The sequence below is a fragment of the Magallana gigas genome, chromosome 4 (assembly GCF_963853765.1).
Source record: "Magallana gigas chromosome 4, xbMagGiga1.1, whole genome shotgun sequence".
NCBI lineage: Eukaryota > Metazoa > Mollusca > Bivalvia > Ostreida > Ostreidae > Magallana > Magallana gigas.
Window position 1 is genome coordinate 32,061,391 of NC_088856.1, and position 22,093 is coordinate 32,083,483.

Sequence of the window (22,093 nt, forward strand, 5' to 3'; positions counted from 1 at the left end):
AGAAAGCTGCAGAAATTTCTCGGGAACATGTGCAGTGATTACCTCAATCCTGAAAAGGAATTGAAATTTCTTAAACTCTGGTGCGAAGTCTGCGGACCAGTGACTTTTGGGATACGCCCATTCCATGAGAGCTAGTCCGCGTCTGTCGCAAACGCCCAAGAATTACAGTGCAAGTTAGTTTGAGGAACTGGTGCCCATTTTTATCCTCAGTGAACAATACCTTTGACTTCGATAAAAAAAACAACTTGGGGTTTTTGAAAAGAGACTAAAATGTAATATTGGGATTTCTTTGTTGACTTTTTCTCGATTTGTCAATATATTACATATACCTTATTTGAGTTGCTGATATTTATTTTCATTGTTGTTATGTTATTTGAAAACCCTTTGTTAAATAAAATTCGTGGGGATTTTTCACGAGTGCATGCATGATTCTATCGTTTGTTACATTTTAATTTTGAAATCAGACACACTGTCTGCAAAGCTTGTTTGCATCTTCTGAAACCAATCTTTTTTCCTAAAATTGTACAAATTATACAAATATACACTAAAAACATGCCATTATCATTTTTTTATAATGTGTCATTTTATTTATAGCATTTATGAAGAAAATTGGAGCGATTAAAAAAGTAACAAAGTTTTTGATCTGAACACATGAAACTTTTTTTTTCCGATTCAAAATAGCAACCATATCATAACATCAAGTCCTGTGTTTTACATTTTACCCGTCAAATAATTTGAAAATGCTGTTTACAACAGATATAAAGGGGGGGGAGGGGGGGGTAGGTCCAAACCAGAATGTTTTTATTTTGAAAGTGTAAGTGAGAATTGTATGAGTAAATGTACGGATGTGCTACAAGTGGAATATGCTTAAAACCATAGATCTAATTCTATGCATTTTACACCTAATAATAGTTTTGAAAAAGTACTCAACGTTATCACAAAAAACCTGTAAATTCATAAACCCATGCATAATCATAATTGGCCTACAGAGAATTTTCATTATCATATAGGCATTGAGAAAAGGAATGTTTTATGTAAGAAAAAAAAAGTTACTTTGCCAAAATAGAATACATTGCTAGATGTATAGAGCCCAAGGTAATGATGTAGGACAGACATTTCGCAAACTATACAATGGTTCCTGTTTCCATTATCACTGTAAAAGGTCAGTTACAATCATGTGCGGTAACGTTTTCATTTCGATCTCCAGAAAAGACATGTTTTTCTCCCCTTTCATGCCATGAAATTCAATGATCGTGTGTGATTTGAATGATGGATATTTTATGTACTTGGTATTTAAATCAAACATATAAATGGAAAAATATTATTGTTCCCGATACATAGGTTTGCGGTCGCACGCCTTATTGGCTTTTATTCTGCCGCTACGAGGTTTAAATTTCTGAAAGAGGATTTTAATTAGAAGGAATAATCCATTCCCATAATTCATCAACACAATAATAGAATCAAAGCGAGTTGTGCAAATCAACAGCAAATAAAAAAAGGGGAGAGAGAGAAGCGACCCATTACAGGCAGTTGAATTGATTTAAATTGAACAACTGCGAATTTTGAGCTCTTATTGTCAAAATGTCTACATGCCGTTTAAGACGGGGAGATTCATACACATACTAATGTGTATAATTATCAATCGACGGACCCTCCTTCCAAGATCGATTCTGACTCTGCATTAAACACCTTTGAATCGAAAGCTTTTAAGCGTTTAAAAATGGCTTAAAATTAGCACGTGACCATTTCGCTCGGCCAATAAGACAACGGAAATGAAGTAATGGCAAAAGGCTCATGACGGGCTGTTTGTTGAGTTCGGTGTGTGACTTACGACAAAAGGATTGACTTATTGGGACGTCGTGAAAGTCTGTTGGACGATCGATCTCGGATTATAACAGTACTCGATCTTCAAACTCTCGTTGGACCGAGACAAGGGCTCTCAGGGTGTTTAAACATTAGTTCTTAGTCGGTCCTCCAAGAATGGTCTGCTATACAATACGATGCAGTCTGTTAATACTACTGGCCGGTAAGTGGTTTTTATACTTGTATATATATTTCTTAAATAGTTTATTTTATTCATACCAAGTGGTCCTTCTTTTCTTTTTTTTTGTTAGGATCAAATTCAGTTATTCGTCCATCTTTCGTTATTTTGTCGAACGAAAGTGTTTTCTTTTATAAAATCAAAAAAGTAAGATTTTTGTCTTTCGTTGTTTTTTTTTTAATTTTGGTGGGTTTATTTTATTTTTGGTGAGCACCCATACCCTGAGTATTAAATGTGGTAAAGAGTAGGAAATTCAAAAGATATTTAAAGAATGACAACAGCAGGTCTATGATACGCAAAAAGAACCAAGTCTTTGAAGTATCTCTCGAACTCATCTGACTAACTCCAATAAAGAACTTAAAAATCAAAGTTCACGAAATTCTTACATCATAGATCAATAAAGGAAAACCTCAACCGAAAAAATAATTAAGATTTTCTTTATAAAATTCTAAACTTTTACTCTCTACTGGAATTTTGTATCAAAGATTATTTTTTAATGTTTGGTTGCATTTCATTTCCTTTACATTCAGATCTTAACTCGAAAACTATTCTAACTTTCTCAGCCACTATGGAATTTTGGCACGAACAGTGGGGCCCTATCGGTTCCCTTTCAAAAAGTATACTTTTCATCTTTTCTTCGGGTGTCATTTTGCGGAATTGATAAGATTAGGACCAACAGCGCAAGTTTCAATCGCTTCAATGAAGGCTTCGAATTCCTAATCTACCCCGGTTAGGTTTCGCCATTCCATATAACTGACCGCGCTTTACGTCGGCAGAGAGGTGGTTAATAAACCATCATTCATGACAAACTTCCTCCGCCATGTTCAATAAGGAATCTGCAATAAAAAAGGACTTTTAATGGGAAATGTGTGTTCGATCATTTTTTTTTTCGCCTCGCACACCGTGACCGACTGAATCCAAGAGATTTTGTTACCTATGAGTTTTAAATGATGATGATTCAACGAGATCCTTTTGTTTGGGGTGTATGGAGTGATATGATACCAACCGATAATCGATGCACATCAATTGAAGAATGGTCAAAAACCACAGCTACTCTGGATTTATTTTGAATTACATAACGGGGTACAAAAAGGGATCAGAACTATTTTTTATGTAACTTCTTGTTTATTCTGTATTAATTGAGTTATAACTACAAGTTTTTACCAAAAATTGAATCTTCTTTCCAAGATTTTCAAAATCTCCCCACGGCATTTTAGAATATCTCTCTTATAACTATTTTTATATCATTCAAGGTATTGATTAAGTCTTCATATATCACTATGTCACATATGTCGCGAAAAAATAAAAAAAATGACAACGTATTCGAATTTCTGTGCGTGTAGAGCAAAACATAGGGATTTATTTTGAAGAAAAAAAATGCCAGCATTTCAACACCTTAGCGCTTAAATGTTCTATCTTGATGAAATGCGTCTGTGTAACTGGCGCACTCCTTTTGATTGGCCTTTGTTCATCTAGATCGACGAATTGATTCCGATTTAACTCCATTGTTACTAATGAACAGTATCTGTTCGCGATTCGGCGTACAATGGACACCTTAATAAACAATGACAATATAATTACAAATAAAATATATCGAGCTTTAAAAGCATTGACCTTAAATTCAGTCTATTAAAGTTCATTTAGGCAAAAAAACTGACTCCATGTTCATATTATGTTCAAAACAAACTCTAACGATTGACATAATTATTGCTCATATTTTGGAATAATTGGTATACATGTATATACCTCGCAAACGGAGTAAATCCTAAACCGATTAGTGTTAATCTCCTATATCTTTAAATCTTGTTTTGTAAAATTCTTCATGAATGACTTGTCAATTGACGCTCATTACGAAAACCACTAGAATTAAGAATCTATTTGGTATCGTTACAAATGAAAAGAGATCATTACAAATTGAATGATAATAACGTTATGGCCATCAGAAAGCATCGTTGTAGATTAATGGATTAGTTTAATCTTCCTTATAAACTCACATAAAAGTATCCGTGACTTCATTTGTACTCTACGTGCTTATATAATAATAATTCATGTAATTCTTTAGTTAAATTAGTTAATCCGTATTAGCATGTGTATGTCTTCCTTCAAACAATTATTTGGTACACGCATATATATGTACTAGCTAAAGAAATGCTTACTAGTACCCCTCCCTCTCTCTCTCTCTCTCTCTCTCTCTCTCTCTCTCTCTCTCTCTCTCTCTCTCTCTCTCTCTCTCTCTCTCATGATCTTGATTTAAATCTCGAAAGCCAACTGAGAAGAAAGAGAAAATATTTGATATTAAACAGATTTAAACTTGTTGGAGAACCTGAATAAATTGAACAATGCATATATTATACTTTAAGTAATGTCTTGTCATTGGGGGGCCATTTAACCATTTAATTATTAGACCACTTATGAGATCGTCTAGATTTGATAAGATTAAATTTTCTCTCACCAACTGGAGAAAGATGCGTAATGGGATATACAAACTTGGTAATCAGATTCCGGAATCTTAGTATGTGTGTACGGTGTTGAATTACCTTAATATATTGACTTACACGGCCCTCTGCATTAGAATGAGGCACTAACTTAACATTGACATACATCATTAACATCTCTTTGAAATGCGACATGGTGACTTCAAAATTGTTTAAATGTTTGTCTGTTTATGCAAGGATCATGAAAATTAAAAATTTTGGTTTGATTTGGACTTGCCGTCTATCCGGGTTAATCGAAGTTTGTATACGAAATGAAGTGTTTATTTGGGATTTCAAAACACCAACTGTAGAAAAAATATCAAAGATGAAGATCAAGATAAACTAACGACACCCTAACTGTAGAGCTCGATTAATTTTTTTACTTTGCATATTAGATTTAGGCTGTTCAAAGTCAATTCTACGTTTAACGTCACCTTCGAACTAAGAACCTACGATGGGTGCTAATAAAATAAAAACAAACAAAATGTGATTTTATTTATAAAATCTAAACTAAAAAAAATAGATTTTTAATTGTTTACATTAATATTAAATTAATAATGTATGTTGCCTATCTGTATAATGAACTGTTCTCTGCTCAGCAAGTTATAAAGTCGGTATTCAAACTACCATAATTTATATATTTTGTATTTTCTTCAGATTGCAGTATTTTAGTTGCGAAAGTCTAACTGAAAAGGAATACAAATAATTAAATTAGGGTTTGTTTGAATTTTTGTAAGCGACAATTTTTTACACGTGCGCGCGAGTTCGACGTGAAACATAAAATATTTTGACAGCCTTATGTTTTACAACTCTCCAACACACCTGCATTTAGTAATTAAGTATTGGAAATACCGAAAAACTAGTTAAATTAGGATGATTAAAAGTGTTGTACAAGTGGAATTTTGCGAGAAACTGTAATACAAATGACACTGCATGGCAGTAATTCTCATCTATAAACCCCTCCCCCTTTTTTAAACATCCCTCGCAAGAACAGGAGACAAAAGAAGAAATGATGAAGAGCTTGCGAGACCGAGAAACCTTATCGTTAACAAAGTGAATTCTGGTCTATTTTTCACAGAGTACTTCCGGTATGATGGTAAAATGTCGATCGACACACTTCCTGTCTACCGATTAACGAAAGCCGTAATAGTAGTCGCTATGGCAACCAATTGGAAACTCCTTAGTTCAGGATACCATCAAATGTTATCGGTAATTTGCAATTTATTGAGACAATACTTTTTTGCTAATGCGACGAAAAGAATGTCAATAATACCATATTTCTCTGTTGTTCCTTCTCCTTCATCTGGACGTTTTAAGTGGTACCTAATCGCAGAGAAATTTCATGCATCGAAACTCAAGGGCCATAAATTTAAATGAGCATCAATTTAAGGACAGTGCGATGTTAGATCTTTGAATTTCTAGTAAACAACACACAATCAACACATTTGCCATTTTTTGACAAAAGATGGCTGTATATAATGGAGAAATTTGAACGTGACGACTTTCATAATGAACGACAGTTCCTTTGATGTATTGAATGTCTTAAAAGCCGTATTCTATAATCATATCCGATGATCCAACCATTTCTAAAAATGACTTCCCATCAAATATTAGTAATTTCCTCTTCATTTTATTAAGTCTAGTTTGTAAAAATAGTCTTTAGATCCGCCTTTCAACATTATTTGAAGTATAAATCTTTGTGAGGGGACAAAAAGGTTTTGATTTTGCTCGTTGCATAGCTACTGAAACTTTCTTTCGTCATCAGTTTGAGATCTAGAAAGATATGGCATATGACTTTGTTTCTTTTGAATGTTCAGTGCACAATGTATTTTACAGTGAAAAAGATACTTTGCGCATCTTATTTCTTAATCGTCTTCGAAAGTTTTGGAAAGATATTTCATAAAGTTTTTATCATTACCTACATGAGTTTTCGTAAATTCTAAAGTTACCCAATGCCATGTAGACTAATTTCTTTACCTTTTATTCTTACTTTGTAGGACTTTCAGTGGAAGCGTTAACCACGGTGAAATATATGAGCAGTTATTGCAATACGAAGCACAGCATTTTTGTCAACAACAGCATCATCTTGAAATCAACCAATCAGCTGCTGACGGACAGTCCCGGGCCTCAACTCCACTGTACCTCTGACCTCGTCACAGACACCGGAAGTAGACTCCTCATTCACTTCATTTCTCTCAGCATCAGCATAGAAAACGACACTCCGGATAAGTACGTAAATGGCATTGCCATTTTAAAAAATATTTTATCTGTAAATTTTCAGAGTCAGACATGTTTTAATATCCTTCCTTGCTAAAATATGTTTCTTTAACCCATTTAGTTTGCATATCTACGACGTTGACGCTAATGGACATGCGCAGATGGTCACACCAACCAGCGGCCTTTTTGGAATCTATGACAAGTTCTTTAAACGAGCTAGCATGGGTGTCGGGGACTACATTTCGACAGGCAATCGTTTCCGGCTGACGTATGTCGGCTCTCCTACGCTCACATACATGGGATTTGATATTCTGGTAACCTCTTTGAAAGGTATGTGCCGTTTGTTTAAATAAAACTCTGTTAGTTTGAAGACTGTACTACATCAGTATAAATGTATGTATATTCTGATTATGATTATGTTAATTCAAGTCCAACATTTCTAATCTAAACGATGAGCAATTGCTCCTTACATGAATGACTCCATAAATTTGCAATTCCGGGAAGTCGTATCGAATGAAAATCAAAGAGGCTTTGAAATTAAAACTTTTGGCCATCATCAGATCAAATTATAATTACTTTGTAGCTATCAACAAAGACGGCTCTTGTCCCCGATTGTTCGGGAAGTGTAGCGGTAAGCATGTGTGTGTTCCATACTCCGTGTGGTGCGACGGCCAGGAGAATTGTGGGGAGGGTGACGTCAGTGACGAGAAGTCCTGCAATGACGTCATCACAGAGGACTGGAAATACACGTGTAAGTGGACAGCTGCGTTCTTATAAAAATCCGTAGTTTTCTTTGAATGTTACATTTTAATCGACTAATTAATTTCTGAATATCGCAAAAAGTCCCGGCGTATGAAGTATATAAGACCTTCTTCATCTAGTTCATTTAGCTCTTTGGAAAAAATCGTCACATCGTTTACAAAAAGTATAACACTATACATTAATCATCTGTTCGATTAACAGTGAGTAAATGATGAATACTATAGTAACTAATTGTGAGTATACGGTTCCAGATGCTATAACGATGTCCGTGGTTACTGCTGTAATCGCCATTGTGCTGTTTCTGACCACCATTGGTGTGGTAGTCTGTCTTCTACGAAAGTACAACAGGAGAAAGTAAGTGTGGTCCATGTATATACTTAATGAGGAATAGAGGGAATGTTAAGAATGATTTGTTTTCTGGAAGAATTTATAGTTTTTTATTTCTGACTTTCTTTTATGTAGGGGACCGTATCAGATAATTACACGTTTAAATAAATTGAGATTTGGCAATCAAAGTTTGTCTACTATATATATTTCTTCCCTAAATACTAGTGCTAGATGCAATTTTATCAAAATGAACATGCAGGAAAAGTTTCTATATCGTTTGGAAGTGTTTTTTAATATTTTTGTTTTTGAACAGTTACATGAGAATTATGAGCATAGCAGTCGCCGCGAAAAAAGACGGAGACAATTGGAAAATCACGAACGACCTTGGGCTGACCTTGGCCATGGCGCCGCCATTATATGACGACATAGTTTTACCCCGCCAAGACGAGCCGCCCCCATCATACGACACGTTACCCTTCAGGCAGACAACAGACGCCATATCTGAAGAACAAAATAATGTCGCCAACGAATGTATAGTGGTCGCCTGCATCGAAAATCTGAACCCATCACGTGGGCACTCCGATGATATTTTGTGTCGCGGTGTCGCTATCTCTTCTGATTCTTCTGAGGAGGAGGATGCAGACTTCGAAGAAGATAATGTTCGAAATAATTCGCATTTACGAAAGATTACAAATTCGAGTGAAAGCACACATAATTTAAATTCATCTCAATCCTCGTCTAAACTATGTTTAGATATGGAAAACGTCAGAGAGAATGACAGTGAAAATGACGACGAAAACGTGAATGACCCTGTTGCTCAGATAAACGGTTCCGAAGAAATGTGTTCAAATTCGTCTTCCCGGTGTAGTGTGGAGACGGGATTTGTTTCCATGGGGTCCAGCTCTTCCAGGAACAGTGGCAGCGAAGAGTCCCCCCGTCACGATGTCGGTGCTACCCATGATCCTTTACCGGATGACAAAATGGAATCCCTAAATGACGAAACGTCTCTTCATGTGCAATACAAAAACCAAACACCAAATGGAGGTGACGAAATAAAATTCATCGATGAATTAAGCGAGGATTCTAGTATTGTAAACTGAGGAAAGCCTGTAAGATATGTTAATATGGTTTTAAAAATCTGCTCAATAAATTATTAGATGTCTTTATTATATAATATTTATTTGGAAATTTGTTATTAGCTCTAATTGATGATTTACATTTGTATATTTATTTGTATAGAACTGTTTTTTGTCCATTGTTGTCAGTTTTTCGTCGAGTGTTTTACGTCACAATGTGCTTGTTCTTGCTGTCTTCCACGGTTTTGTGTTTATGAATTGAAATCGGCTCCGTATATCACTTTGTTATTTGCAATATCAGTAGAATTATGTTGATATTAGATATAAGTATTTTATTAAAAGATGTTACTCGATGCAAGGCTTTACAAATAAAAAAAAATAGCTTGCTCTTCAGCTGTTGGATTTTATTTTGAATCAAGAAAAAATGGTATGAATCAACTTCTAGTATTTCTAATTTTCATTTGGTCGTTAGGGTCAAGGCTAGAACGTGTATCTCATCCACTAAAGCAGACGTGTTTTCTTTTTGTATAATTCAATAATTCAATTACTGCTACTACCTATAAATTAATAGAGTTTTCAATGTCGATGAGAATTCATATTCAAAATATAATCATTGTTTTTATAAATATTATCAAGTTTATAATTCTTGGTTTGTTATGAACAAAACTTCAACATTCGAGCCTTGTTTTTAGCATACAAGTGATTTATATATTAGTAATAATTCCATTTAAATTGCATTTTCTGATTATAAAGCGATTGTTGAATGCATTAAAATAGTTTATTTTGCATTGCTTTTGTATGACACGATTTAAATTGTTAAGATATAGTTATTTATCCATAGTACATGTACATTATTTACATGTAGACTCGGCATGAGTTTTGATTACCTAGCTAACAAAAAATTAAAACTTATTTGTCTCGTTTGTAGCTTGACATCTACCATGCATTTATTCACACCAAATGTTCAACTCTACAGTGTGTTACTTGCAAGCAAAATAGATTTTCCATTTTCTCATTGAAAATAACAAAAAACAAATGTTAAAAATAATTGAAATATCCATCTTCTTTCAACGACGAAATTGTGTTTCAGAAATGATACTATAGTCTGTCCCAAGTTATTGCTTCCATCACTTTTTGATGATTTTTAATAAAAATACACACACCTGTGAAAGAAGTACAGTTGAAATCGATGAAATGGAAAATATCCAAGATATCTTCATTGACAAATTATCCCTTTTTACTCATAAAAGTTTACAGGAACGAAAACAAATTTCTTACGGAGATTTATAATGGGAAATGTTTACATCTTTTCTCCATTCGGAAGTACTCGAGGCACCTTGCGCAATTTTTAAACGTTATCAGCCGGGCTTATCAATGGCTGATGCAATGCAAAATCCCCGTAGACTTTCTATTTTGGGGTGTGTATTGGAACCTGAAGCGGTAGAGGGGGCGTTTCAAAACATATAATTTGGACATTTTTCATATTAGTGGATGAACGCAGTGTCCTTTCTGATATATTTCATTTTATCGAATAAAATATACAACATGACTACTTCTGATATATTTCATTTTATCGAATAAAATATACAACGTGACTACAAAAGTAGTCATGTTGTATATTTTATTCGATAAAATGAAATATATTTTATCGAATAAAATATACAAAATGAAATATATTTTATCGAATAAAATATACAACATGACTACTTTAGTAGTCATGTTGTATATTTTATTCGATAAAATGAAATATATCAGAAACGACAGCAGTTTGAGCACAAAGTTATTTTTTATTATCGAAATATCAAGCGAAAAGTGGTGGGAGCAAAAACTCGGGCAGAGTATAGTACTGTAATGATCCCTAAAATAAAATTCTAGTATAGCATTCTATCTTAATTATTCTACACATTGAACATGAAAAAAAATATAAAAAATAGTATTTATTACTGCCTTTTTTCCTTTTATGACGATGATAGAAACTCAAGAATTAACGGGTCAATGCAGATTTTTTTGGCGGGAAGGGGGCGGAGTTCGAGTTATTTATCAGAGGTGGTCCAAAGCATATTTGCGGTAACTTGACAACAATTTGATTGAAATTAACTGTTCTCTTCGTAGATACATGCAGAATCTTTCCGCGGAATCGTGGACTGAGAAAGGGTTTTGTTTGCTGGTGAAGTGGTTTACCATCTACTTTTTGGTTACCTTTTAATTTTATTATACTTTCATGTTATATACTGAAATCTGATTGGTTTAGACGCAGTTAATAATCCGTTCCATTACCCTCACCGTTAGCTACATACTTAGCAACGGGTAACGAATTGTTACATTCGCGTAAATTATGCGCGTACGGTTCGCCGTAGAATTCACGTCATGTCTATATAAAAGCAGTAAAAAATTCTCAAAAATTAAGACATTCAGTATAAAAAAATAAATAGTGCCCGTTTGGGAGGATAACAGTTGAAATTGACACCCCTCGAAAACCATTGTCAACCTCCGCTTCGCGTAGGTTTACAATGGTTTCCTCGGGGTGTCAATTTCAACTGTTACCCTCCCAAACCACTGTATATATTGCTAATATATTAAGAAAGCTTCAAGATTAAACTACACTCTTGTCTATTTTTTTTTTTTCGAAGCCGATGAATGCATCCATAAATATTGCATGGTATTTTGAGGTTCAGCGTTAGCGGGTTATGTATTTTTTTCTGCAATGATCACTAATATTGTTTACATCAACATCTTTCTTTCAACTAATCAATAAATTGATTATGAAAAGTTAGTAAAATCTACCAAATTACTGTTAATGTACATGAGTACGTTAGCTAAAAGAAACAGCCAAATCGTCTCCTGTAAGACTTTGAGTCTGACACCATCATGATTATTTCGTGCAGTCCGTGATTTTTCTTAGGTCGCTATAGGTTACGCCCAATCGATAAACAGGGTGTGTCAATTTCAGTCCTGTCAGTTTTTTTGTTAGTTTCAGCTGAAGATTTCGATAAACGGGGCGTGTAGATTTCCGTCTGGCTGTTTCTGTATAGAGCTATGAATCAAATATAAGTTTTCGTAAGAAATAGAGGGAATAATACTTGGTAGATGTAAATATAATAAATTATATATGCATTGATGCATAAACTAAACAAGGATTTCGCTGACATATATTGTTGTATAATTATTTATGAATGCATTAATTTGTGAGGGTTTTTTTTTTCAAGGTGATGAACTTTCAGCTTTGATGCGACAATAGTGGGTAATGTAAATAAATACTATAGTAATTCATTGTAGTAAAATGTGTATTTTAAAAGGGTACAACTAAAATACCTTTAAATGAACTTTTAATAAAATTCTTTTGAATGATGTTAATCTTTTCCCCCAGCCAAGCAGACCTAAATAAGTAACTCAAATACCGGTATTTTAACAAGTTAAGCAAAAGTTTGAAGTGGACAAATTAAAAGGCCCATATATAAAGTTGGCGTAAAAAGTTATAAACTACTTAATATATATCAAAAGAGAGGGCTACCAATATATTTTGATTGAGGCAAAATAAAATCCAATTTTGTGAAATAAATAAAACATACTAATGAAATTGTAACACTATCATATCACCTTAAACCACAGTGTAATTCAGACTGGTTTTCATTGTGCGATAATACAAATTTGTAAGTATTGGGATATTTTAACGAGCAACCAAACCGAATTTAAGTTTTTGTGAATAGTATTCAATATCATAGATATATCCAAGATATAATTAATAACTAATTTTTGTTATATCAAAAATGAATGGCATTCAGGTTTCCCTCTGTTTTTCCTGCTTTTAGACTCTGATGTGAAAGCGAGGTAAAGCTGACAGCGACTTCCGGTTTCCATCGCTGGAAAGCCGGTTAACTGAAAGTGTATTCAAGAAATCCGACGCAATCACAACATCGACAAGATGAGGGGTGTTTTGCATCTTTTAATTGGATTAACTGTTATATTTTGCATCGAATGCAAAGTGAAACAGGACACGATTGATGGTGCTATTGTCAACAGCAAAGTGGATAGGAAGATCGATGTCTCTACCCACCTAGTCAAAATGTCAACATCGATAACATTGGAGAACACAGGAAAATCACCAATAAAGTCATTTTTATATGCATTGGAACCATCGCTTCAAAATTATCTTTCAATTATTACTGCCAATGTAAGTACAGCTGCTGTCGTTGCATTGTTTATAGTTCATCAGTTATAAGTGAAACGTGTACATTTATATAACTTCCGGTTCATTCTGCAGCAATATATAGTTTCTACATTAAAATAAATAAACTTAAGGTATGAGCTCAAAGAATAGCTTTTTTAATATCGATGATATTGAACTTTAGCACATGCATTGCAAAGAAGCTCAATATAAGATGAGGAAATTCAAACTTGCTATCTACTTGATTTTTTGCAGGTTAAAGACAAGGATGAGAAGTTAGGAGTTTCTCAAACTACTGTAGCATCGAAAAAGTAAGTATTGAAATTGCATTACAGGACATTGAATTTAGAAGGTAGATATCATTTGAAGTCGGGAATTGTTCAAAATTTTCTTGATATTACTGATCCACCTTCATTTGTCTCTTGTATGCTTTTGCAGAGATTTAAGTTTTTGGCGTATTGAGCTCCCATCAAATTTAGAGCCTGGGAAAACCATGACAGTTGATGTGGATTCTTCATACGCCCATGCTTTGACACCATACCCTGCTGAAATCACACAGAGCCAGAAACAACAAGTACTCTACAATGGCAATGTCTACTTCTTCTCTCCATACTCCACCAAGTCTCAAACAACAACTGTCACCACCACAAATACAGCAATAGAATCTTACTCGAAGTCACCTAAACCAGTGTCTCAAACTGACAGAACTGTCACCTATGGACCTTACGAACAAAGGGAGGCATTTTCTGAGGTGAACATACATTAAAATCTATATCCTCACAGCATTAAGTTTCATAGCAAATAAGCCATACTGTAGATTCTTAATTAAACGTGAGGAATTTATATCTGCGAAAAATCGCAAGAAGCACCCTTCGCGGATTTTAAAATCTCGCCATTATTATCTGAGAGTTCATAACTATAAGAAATAAAGAGAAAAGTTCCACGTTCGCGATTTTTTATTCTCGCGATTTGATACAAACCAGCGGGATCGCGGAATTAAGTACTCGCGTTATATAAGGAATTTACAGTATATATAAACAAATTCTTTTTTTTCTTTTCTTAAATGCCAATTTGTTTGCAGGCTGAATTGAGGGTACACTATGAGAACAACTCTCCTTTCCTGACAGTCACCAACTTGGAGAGAATCATTGAGGTGTCTCACTGGGGAAACATTGCGGTAGAGGAGCACATCAGCATGAGGCACACAGGGGCCCTGCTGAAGGGGCCTTTTTCCAGATATGACTACCAAAGGGCTCAAGATGGACTCTCCTCAATCAAAGCTTTCAAGGTAGCTACAGAGAAGTGTTTTATAATGAATTCACATTTGTTTTGTGACAGAAGAACCAGGACTGTTTACAAAAATACTTACGACAAAGTCGTAAATGTTTTCAGTCTCATAGAATGGTCTTTAATAAAAAAAATTAAAACTAAAACCATTTATTTACAACCATTTCATTTCCCATAATATATTTTACAGCCATTCGAATAAAGCGATGATTTGTTAGGGATTAATTAGCATTCATTAATTTGGTCATAAGTCGTAAGTTCCTTTGTAAAACGCAGCCCTGATCTCAAAGTGTTTAAATGCAAGTTTTTTTTAATGTTTTGAATTCATTTTAGACTGTCCTGCCATCTGCAGCTCGTGATGTATACTACAGAGACGAGATTGGTAACATCTCTACCAGTAATCTTAAAGAGATGGACGATTTTGTTGAGTTGGAGCTCAGACCTCGATTTCCTTTGTTTGGAGGCTGGAAAACTCAGTACTACATTGGTTACAACGTTCCCAGCTATCAATATCTCTTTAACAAGGGTGAGAACTCGTTTTACATTTAGATTTGAGCTGTTTTGCATGCAAAATTTGATGGATATTTACAAATATAGTTTATTTTTGTTTCAATAGGAGACAACTATGCCCTGAAAATGAGATTTGTTGACCATATTTTTGATGATATGGTGGTTGACCAGGTTACCGTGAAAATCATCCTTCCTGAAGGTGCAAAGTAAGTCTATCTGATCAATTGTCTCCCGAAATATTATCTTTTATATTGTCTTAATTTAAAACTAAGGACCAACATTTTTCTATAAATAGTAGGAAGTAGGTTGTAACTTGTGTTGGTGATTTGCAGGAACATGAGACTTGAAACACCGTACCCCGTTACACAAGGGGAGAACCAGCTCCACTTCACCTACCTTGACACCACTGGACGCCCCGTCATTGTCATCCACAAATCCAACCTAGTCGAGCAGCACATCCAGGACTTCCAGGTACTCAACAAGTTTAGTTAGCTTCCAAGAGAAATATGTTGAGCTATTGTAAAGCAACTGTTAACATTTCTTACTCTAGAATTCATATTACACAAGTATTTATGAGAGAAAACATTCAAAAAGGAAAATAGTAGAAATAATTCTATGATTAAAATTTATGTGAGAAAACATCCAAGATGAGGAAAGATTAAACTGATTTCTAGGTGTCAGATAGTGTAACCGCTCTCTTTTTATACCTCTTTGCAGCTCCACTACACCTTCCAGAAGCTGTTGTTGTTACAGGAGCCCCTGATTGTGGTTGGAGCCTTCTACCTGCTCTTCCTGGCTGTCATCGTGTACGTCAGACTGGACTTCTCCATCACCAAGGTAACACCCCAAACAGTACTGTAGAAGTGTCCCCTCACAGGATAGTTAGTGATGATATTGATGCGACGGGCGAACTGAATTACAGTGTTGAGTGTCGCATTTATTTTCTGAAACTCTTGCATTTCTACAGAACACTGCAAAACATTTTAATGAAGTGGTGGTGGAAAAGTTGATTTGGAACTTGAATTAATTCTTATTCAAATTGCATCTTGTTGTATTTTAATTTTCATGGGTTTGTATTTTTCTTGTATTGTTAGCATTGATGTGGCAAATAGAAAAAAAAAATTGTTAGAAATTTGATGACACTTGTTTCATCTACATTTTTGCAGAGATGCCATGGTAGAAATTTTATCTCTTGATATGAACATCTGATAGGACAAACTTGATTAGGATTAAAATTATGAAAAGTTTAATGAGCAAATTTGCACTCAAATGCCCTAATTTACTTTCTTTAAACAGTTTTCTTTTTAAACCCAAACATAAGGTTGAAACTTGTATGGAAGAATTTTTATTATTTCATTCTATTTAATCATGTGTACATATTATACAACTTTTAAAAAAGGAGGTTGTTTATGATGATATTGATGCGACGGGCGAACTGAATTATTCTGTAGAGTGTCGCATTTATTTTCTGAAACTCTTGCATTTCTACAGAACACTGCAAAACATTTTAATGAAGTGATAGTGGAAAAGTTGATTTGGAACTTGACTTAATTCTTTTTCAAATTGCATCTTGTTGTATTTTGATTATCATGGGTCTGTATATTTCTTGTATTAGCATTGATGTAGCAAATAGAAAATTTTTTTTTTTTAGAAATTTGATGACACTTGTTTCATCTACATTTTTGCATAGATGCCATGGTAGAAATTTTATCTCTTGAAATGAACATCTGATAGGACAAACTTGATTAGGATTAAAATTATGAAAAGTTTAATGAGCAAATTTGCACTCAAATGCCCTAATTTACTTACTTTAAACAGTTTTTTTTTTAAACCCAAACATAAGGTTGAAACTTGTATGGAAGAATTTTTATTATTTCATTCTATTTAATCATGTGTACATATTATACAACTTTTAAAAAAGGAGGTTGTTTATGATGATAATGATGCGACGGGCGAACTGAATTATTCTGTAGAGTGTCGCATTTATTTTCTGAAACTCTTGCATTTCTACAGAACACTGCAAAACATTTTAATGAAGTGATAGTGGAAAAGTTGATTTGGAACTTGACTTAATTCTTTTTCAAATTGCATCTTGTTGTATTTTGATTATCATGGGTCTGTATATTTCTTGTATTAGCATTGATGTAGCAAATAGAAAAAATTTTTTTTTAGAAATTTGATGACACTTGTTTCATCTACATTTTTGCATAGATGCCATGGTAGAAATTTTATCTCTTGAAATGAACATCTGATAGGACAAACTTGATTAGGATTAAAATAATGAAAAGTTTAATGAGCAAATTTGCACTCAAATGCCCTAATTTACTTACTTTAAACAATTTTCTTTTTAAACCCAAACATTAGGTTGAAACTTGTATGGAAGAATTTTTATTATTTCATCCTATTTAACTCTATTCCCCCTGAAGCATTTTACCCTTTACCCCCTAATGCCACGATATGACGCGTTGGTCATTTCCCTAATGACGACTTATGACGCGTCTATATAAAGCCTCAATATTCTGTGTTTATTTTACTTGTCTGATTCAAAATTTAGTGGCAAATAACACCTAATAGTATCCACCTTACACAGACGATTATACACAGTCAGGTTAAGCAATGGTTTGACAGATATCACGTGATACACACACCTGTGAAGTTTAAAAAAATGGCGGCGTTGGACGAGTATGACAGAGATTGGTTAAAGATATTCTAGATGATTCCGTGTGTTTGAAATTATCCCCAAGTGGTCATAAACATGATCAATCCACTTCCTTTGAAGTTTATGACAGGAATAAGGTTAATTAGCAGTGAATTGAGGCTAATTCACGACACCTGTGCATGACAACAACAATGGCGGCCTCCGAACATCGGCACATGTGCATTGCATCAGTCTGGGCCTATTCTAACTAAAAAATCAACTCATTCATTGTTGAACTTCTACAGTATTATAGTTATACTGTTCCATAAAATAATTTAAGAAATAAAACCCAAAGGAAACTAATACACTATGCCTTACATGCTATGCGACGATGGGGGGGGGGGGGGTAAACGAAACTTTGGCGAAGATTATTAGCACATACCTTGGTTATTAAACAAATGTTTTGAAATCTCTATTTGAAAATTATTATGTTTATCCTGAATTATAATAACAATTTAAAACAAATTTTGCTGTATAACTGTGCAGACAATAGATAAGATAGTGTACAGGTATTTTCTACCTGAATTACCTTCAATACAGGTATCTAATGTAGTTGATATTAAAAATGGCATAAATATAAAACTTTAAAAAAATTCTGATTGCAGTCTTAATATGAAATAAGATCATTTGATAACATATTACTTTATGGATGAATTTCAATGATTTTAATTAAATCTTGATTGTTGTGTATTGCTCTCAATTTGCAAGATAAAACAAGAAATACATTATCCAAAAAAAGGAAAAATATTTTTGTACAATAGTTGATCATATGCTAAAATTTCATGCATAAATTTTCATGTTTATCACGATTTTTTATAATGTAAAGGTAAAATTACCTGAATAAACTCACCTGATTAATTTCGATTAATATATTTGTGTACTCTAAAGTTATAATGTTAAAGTTCAATCTTTTCCGATCACAGGGGTATATCATATGGCATGGTCAGACAATAATTCTTGTCAATAACTATGGTGAAACAGTACCACTAATATTCATTTAAACAGTCAAAAAAGTTTCAGGGGGAGGCTAAGAAAACCTTATAGGGAAATGACAAATGCGTCAAATGGTGGCATCAGGGGGAAAAGAGTTAATCATGTGTACATATTATACAACTTTTAGAAAAGGAGGTTGTTTATGATGATATTGATGCGACGGGCGAACTGAATTATTCTGTAGAGTGTCGCATTTATTTTCTGAAACTCCTGCATTTCTACAGAACACTGCACAAATGTTATCATTTTATTGTAGACATGGATTTATTAATTATAACTTTTGAATAGAATTTTTTTATTTGCATTGATGTGCAGTTGAAATTTTGCAATAAAATGGATATTTGACTGATATTGATCATATTAAAATACTGGTAATTCAAATTGTAATTTATCATCAAAAGACTTTACACTCATTTTCATATGTAAAATCTTAAGAAACTTTTTCAGGTCAAGAAAAAATAGAATTAGATTTGTTTACCATGAGTTAAATGTTGTTTACCAGGAAAATAAACTGTCCATTACAGTAAAACACACTTATAACGAAGTGTCAGGGACTTGTGATTTTGCTTCGTTATAAGCGAAATTCATTATATTCATGAAGTTTACAACATAGAAATCGTAGTAAAGTCATGGGGAATGAAAGTCCCTTTGCTGTAAGCGTCAAATCATTATATGCGTGTTCGCTATATCACTGTTTTACTGTATATATTCATCTATAGTACAAGTGCATTAGATGTGGGAATTTGGCTGCCATGTTTAGTTTAAATGTCATAAATTTTATAAACAAAATGTAGTTCTATAGATGTACATGTATATGTATTTTCCATTTTTGTGTATTCATAATTATACTAAAGAGAAACAGAAGGCTGTTAATGATGATATTAATGCGACGGGCGAACTGAATCACTCTGTAGAGTGTCGCATTTATTTTCTGAAACCTTCAGATTCAAGTAATAGCGAACTGCCCAGTTGCTTGTGAGAGATCTGGTACATTCAACTGCTCTCATAACATTAACATGTCAACATCAAACAATGTAAATGAAAGAAATATATTGTATAAGATTTTTGCGGTGGCTGAGTATTTCCTTTATAATTGTAGGACGAGGCCAAGGAAAGCAAGATGCGAGTGGCCAGCCTCGTGGAGGAGGTCCAGAGTGCCCATGACCGCAGAAGCGCCCTCTACCAGAGCTACGACGACGCTATCAACAAGTACAAGAGCACCAAAGATGCTAACACCTTCGCTGCCACCAGGAAGAAAGTGGACGCCGATTATAAATCTCTCACCCAGCAAATCAGCGACCTGCAAACCAAGTTAAAGAACGAGGGCTCGGATTTGGCGGAGAAGGTAATTAACAGGTCGAAAATTGTGTGGGGTACATGATAAATTGCATATAAATTTGAAGGCATTTTCTATCATTTCGTGATTTTGTTATTTAAGTGGTTATTTTAAATTCTCTCCAGGTGAACGAGCTGCAGGTCAGTGATAGACAGTACAAGGATCTAGTGGCTCTGGCCATCACCCTGGCCGAAAAGTTAGTGAGCGGCAAAATTAATAAACAGCAGTATTTAGATAACGAGAAAATAAACAAAACCAAGAGAGAGGACCTGGATAGCAAAATGGAAGCTTTAAGATCCAGCCTTGCTTAGGAGCTTTCAAGGAGTTTTAGATAAATTATGTTTATTTGTCATCATATGTTCAGAGAAAAGCTGAATATCAATAAAGGTCTATTATTAATTTATTCAATTGTTTGTTTGTTTTCTTTTTATTTGGCGATAAACGTTTTATCTAAGGAAGACAAGAAATTTGGTCTCCTTGTTTAACTCAAGTATGAGTAAGATAACATGACACATTTAGATTAATTTTGCTTAGAAGTAGAAGTGTATTCTTTCTTGGAAGTATGAAAAGATATTGTTTTAACAACAGAAGTCATTCTTTTGGTATTATGGGGTGATAATTTTGGTCGGGGCATGATCAAATCCAATAAAGCCTGTCATCACAGGCAAAGGACACTGAAAAATGTAAATATAGATCATTAGCGTTGACAAAAAGGGCATGACAAAACATTGACTTTAAAAGGTTTGAGGGGTGGACCCTGTACCTGTGTACCATACATGATTACTAAACAATAAAATGCTTTCTCTGGTGATTCATTGCAGAAAAAATACATAACCCGCTAACGCAGGTTATGTACCGGTAAATTTTTTTCTGCAATGATCGCTACTTCATAATACGCATGAATCATCAAAGAAAGCATTTTATTGTTTATATTAACATCTTTCTTTTAACTAATTAATTGATTATGAAAAGTTAGTAAAATTCAGTATATCACTGTTAAGGTAGCTCCATACTCGTAAAATTCTCTGAGGAAAGTTGAAAAACCCAACTGATTTCGACTTAATAGACTTAAATGTCATCAATTGTTAGAAAAAATATACATGTCATCATACTTTTTGAGATGCCAGATAAACATTAACTAAAGCATATTTTAGCATTAGAAAAATGTATTTTTTTTCTGTTAAAAGTAAAATCTTGTAGGCAGAAATTTGTTTTTCTTGTTTAATTTTAATGTCAACTTTATCAGAAAACTAAAATTACAAAAATATTTTTAAATTAATCGTTGGAATAAGAAAAACTATAGCATTTAGACATACAACTGAGAGAAAAGTCAGAAAAAGAGTTATTTCCCCTTTGCATAGATAAAATATATAAAAATTTGGAAATTTAGTATAAAGTTAAGTGCGAAAATATCTTTAACCTACCAATAATTCTAATTACATCCATGTGATTATGTTCACATAAAATAAATAAAACTATCTTGCACAATTTTTAAAGAATTCAAACTTTTACAAAAAAGTGTGACGTCACAGAACACTGGATCTACTTTAATATACATAAGTACGTAAGCTCAAAGAAACAGTCAAATCATCTCCTGTGAGACCATCATGGTTATTATTGATCAAGATTATCATGATTAATATTTCGTGCACTCCGTGATTTTTTTTTTTTAGGTCGCTCTAGCTTTCGACCAAAAGGCAATCGCTAAACAGGGCATGTCAATTTCAGTTCTGTCAGTATCTTGTCAGTTTCAGCCGCTGTAGATTTCGACTAATCGATAAATGGGGCGTGTAGATTTCAGTCTGGCTGTTTCTTTAGAGCTATGAATTAACTATAAGTTTCCGTAAAAATAAAATAGAGGAAATTATACCTGGTAGATGTTAATATAATTGTATGATCTCAATTAAATCAAGGTTAATATGTACCGCAGTAGTTTTAGGTATGATAAGATCTTTACGGACTTGCAAGATCGGTTTTGTTATCATATAAAGCAATACCTTTGGTGTGTCTGCAGAAGATGAAGACTACATGTATATATGCAAATGGGAATAAATATATCTTCTGATTATGGCCAGTTCCATTGTGTACAGACCGGCATTATATATTTCTTGAGTTTTTATTTGTACTTCAACATTGCATATATAGAAACGTATATTTTATGTTGACAAATATTTTGCGTCTAATTCTGCGTGATCTTGAGTCACAGT

General features: G+C 33.8%; 2 protein-coding genes across 2 annotated transcripts; both read left to right on the forward strand.

Annotated features, from left to right (window-relative positions):
• Positions 1-1,479: 1,479 nt before the first annotated feature.
• Positions 1,480-9,286, forward strand: LOC105342514 (uncharacterized). The gene is made up of 6 exons (XM_011449479.4): positions 1,480-2,026; positions 6,513-6,744; positions 6,854-7,062; positions 7,316-7,483; positions 7,746-7,848; positions 8,135-9,286. Exons 1-6 carry the CDS (start codon positions 1,981-1,983, stop codon positions 8,919-8,921), a joined length of 1,545 nt encoding a protein of 514 aa, XP_011447781.3. The 5' UTR covers positions 1,480-1,980; the 3' UTR covers positions 8,922-9,286.
• A 3,432-nt stretch (positions 9,287-12,718) lies between these two features.
• LOC105342515 (dolichyl-diphosphooligosaccharide--protein glycosyltransferase subunit 1) lies at positions 12,719-20,289 on the forward strand. Its single transcript, XM_011449481.4, has 10 exons — positions 12,719-13,068; positions 13,318-13,373; positions 13,501-13,813; positions 14,144-14,350; positions 14,683-14,875; positions 14,966-15,065; positions 15,192-15,330; positions 15,577-15,696; positions 19,650-19,895; positions 20,012-20,289. Exons 1-10 carry the CDS (start codon positions 12,820-12,822, stop codon positions 20,195-20,197), a joined length of 1,809 nt encoding a protein of 602 aa, XP_011447783.3. The 5' UTR covers positions 12,719-12,819; the 3' UTR covers positions 20,198-20,289.
• The last annotated feature ends 1,804 nt before the right edge of the window (positions 20,290-22,093 follow it).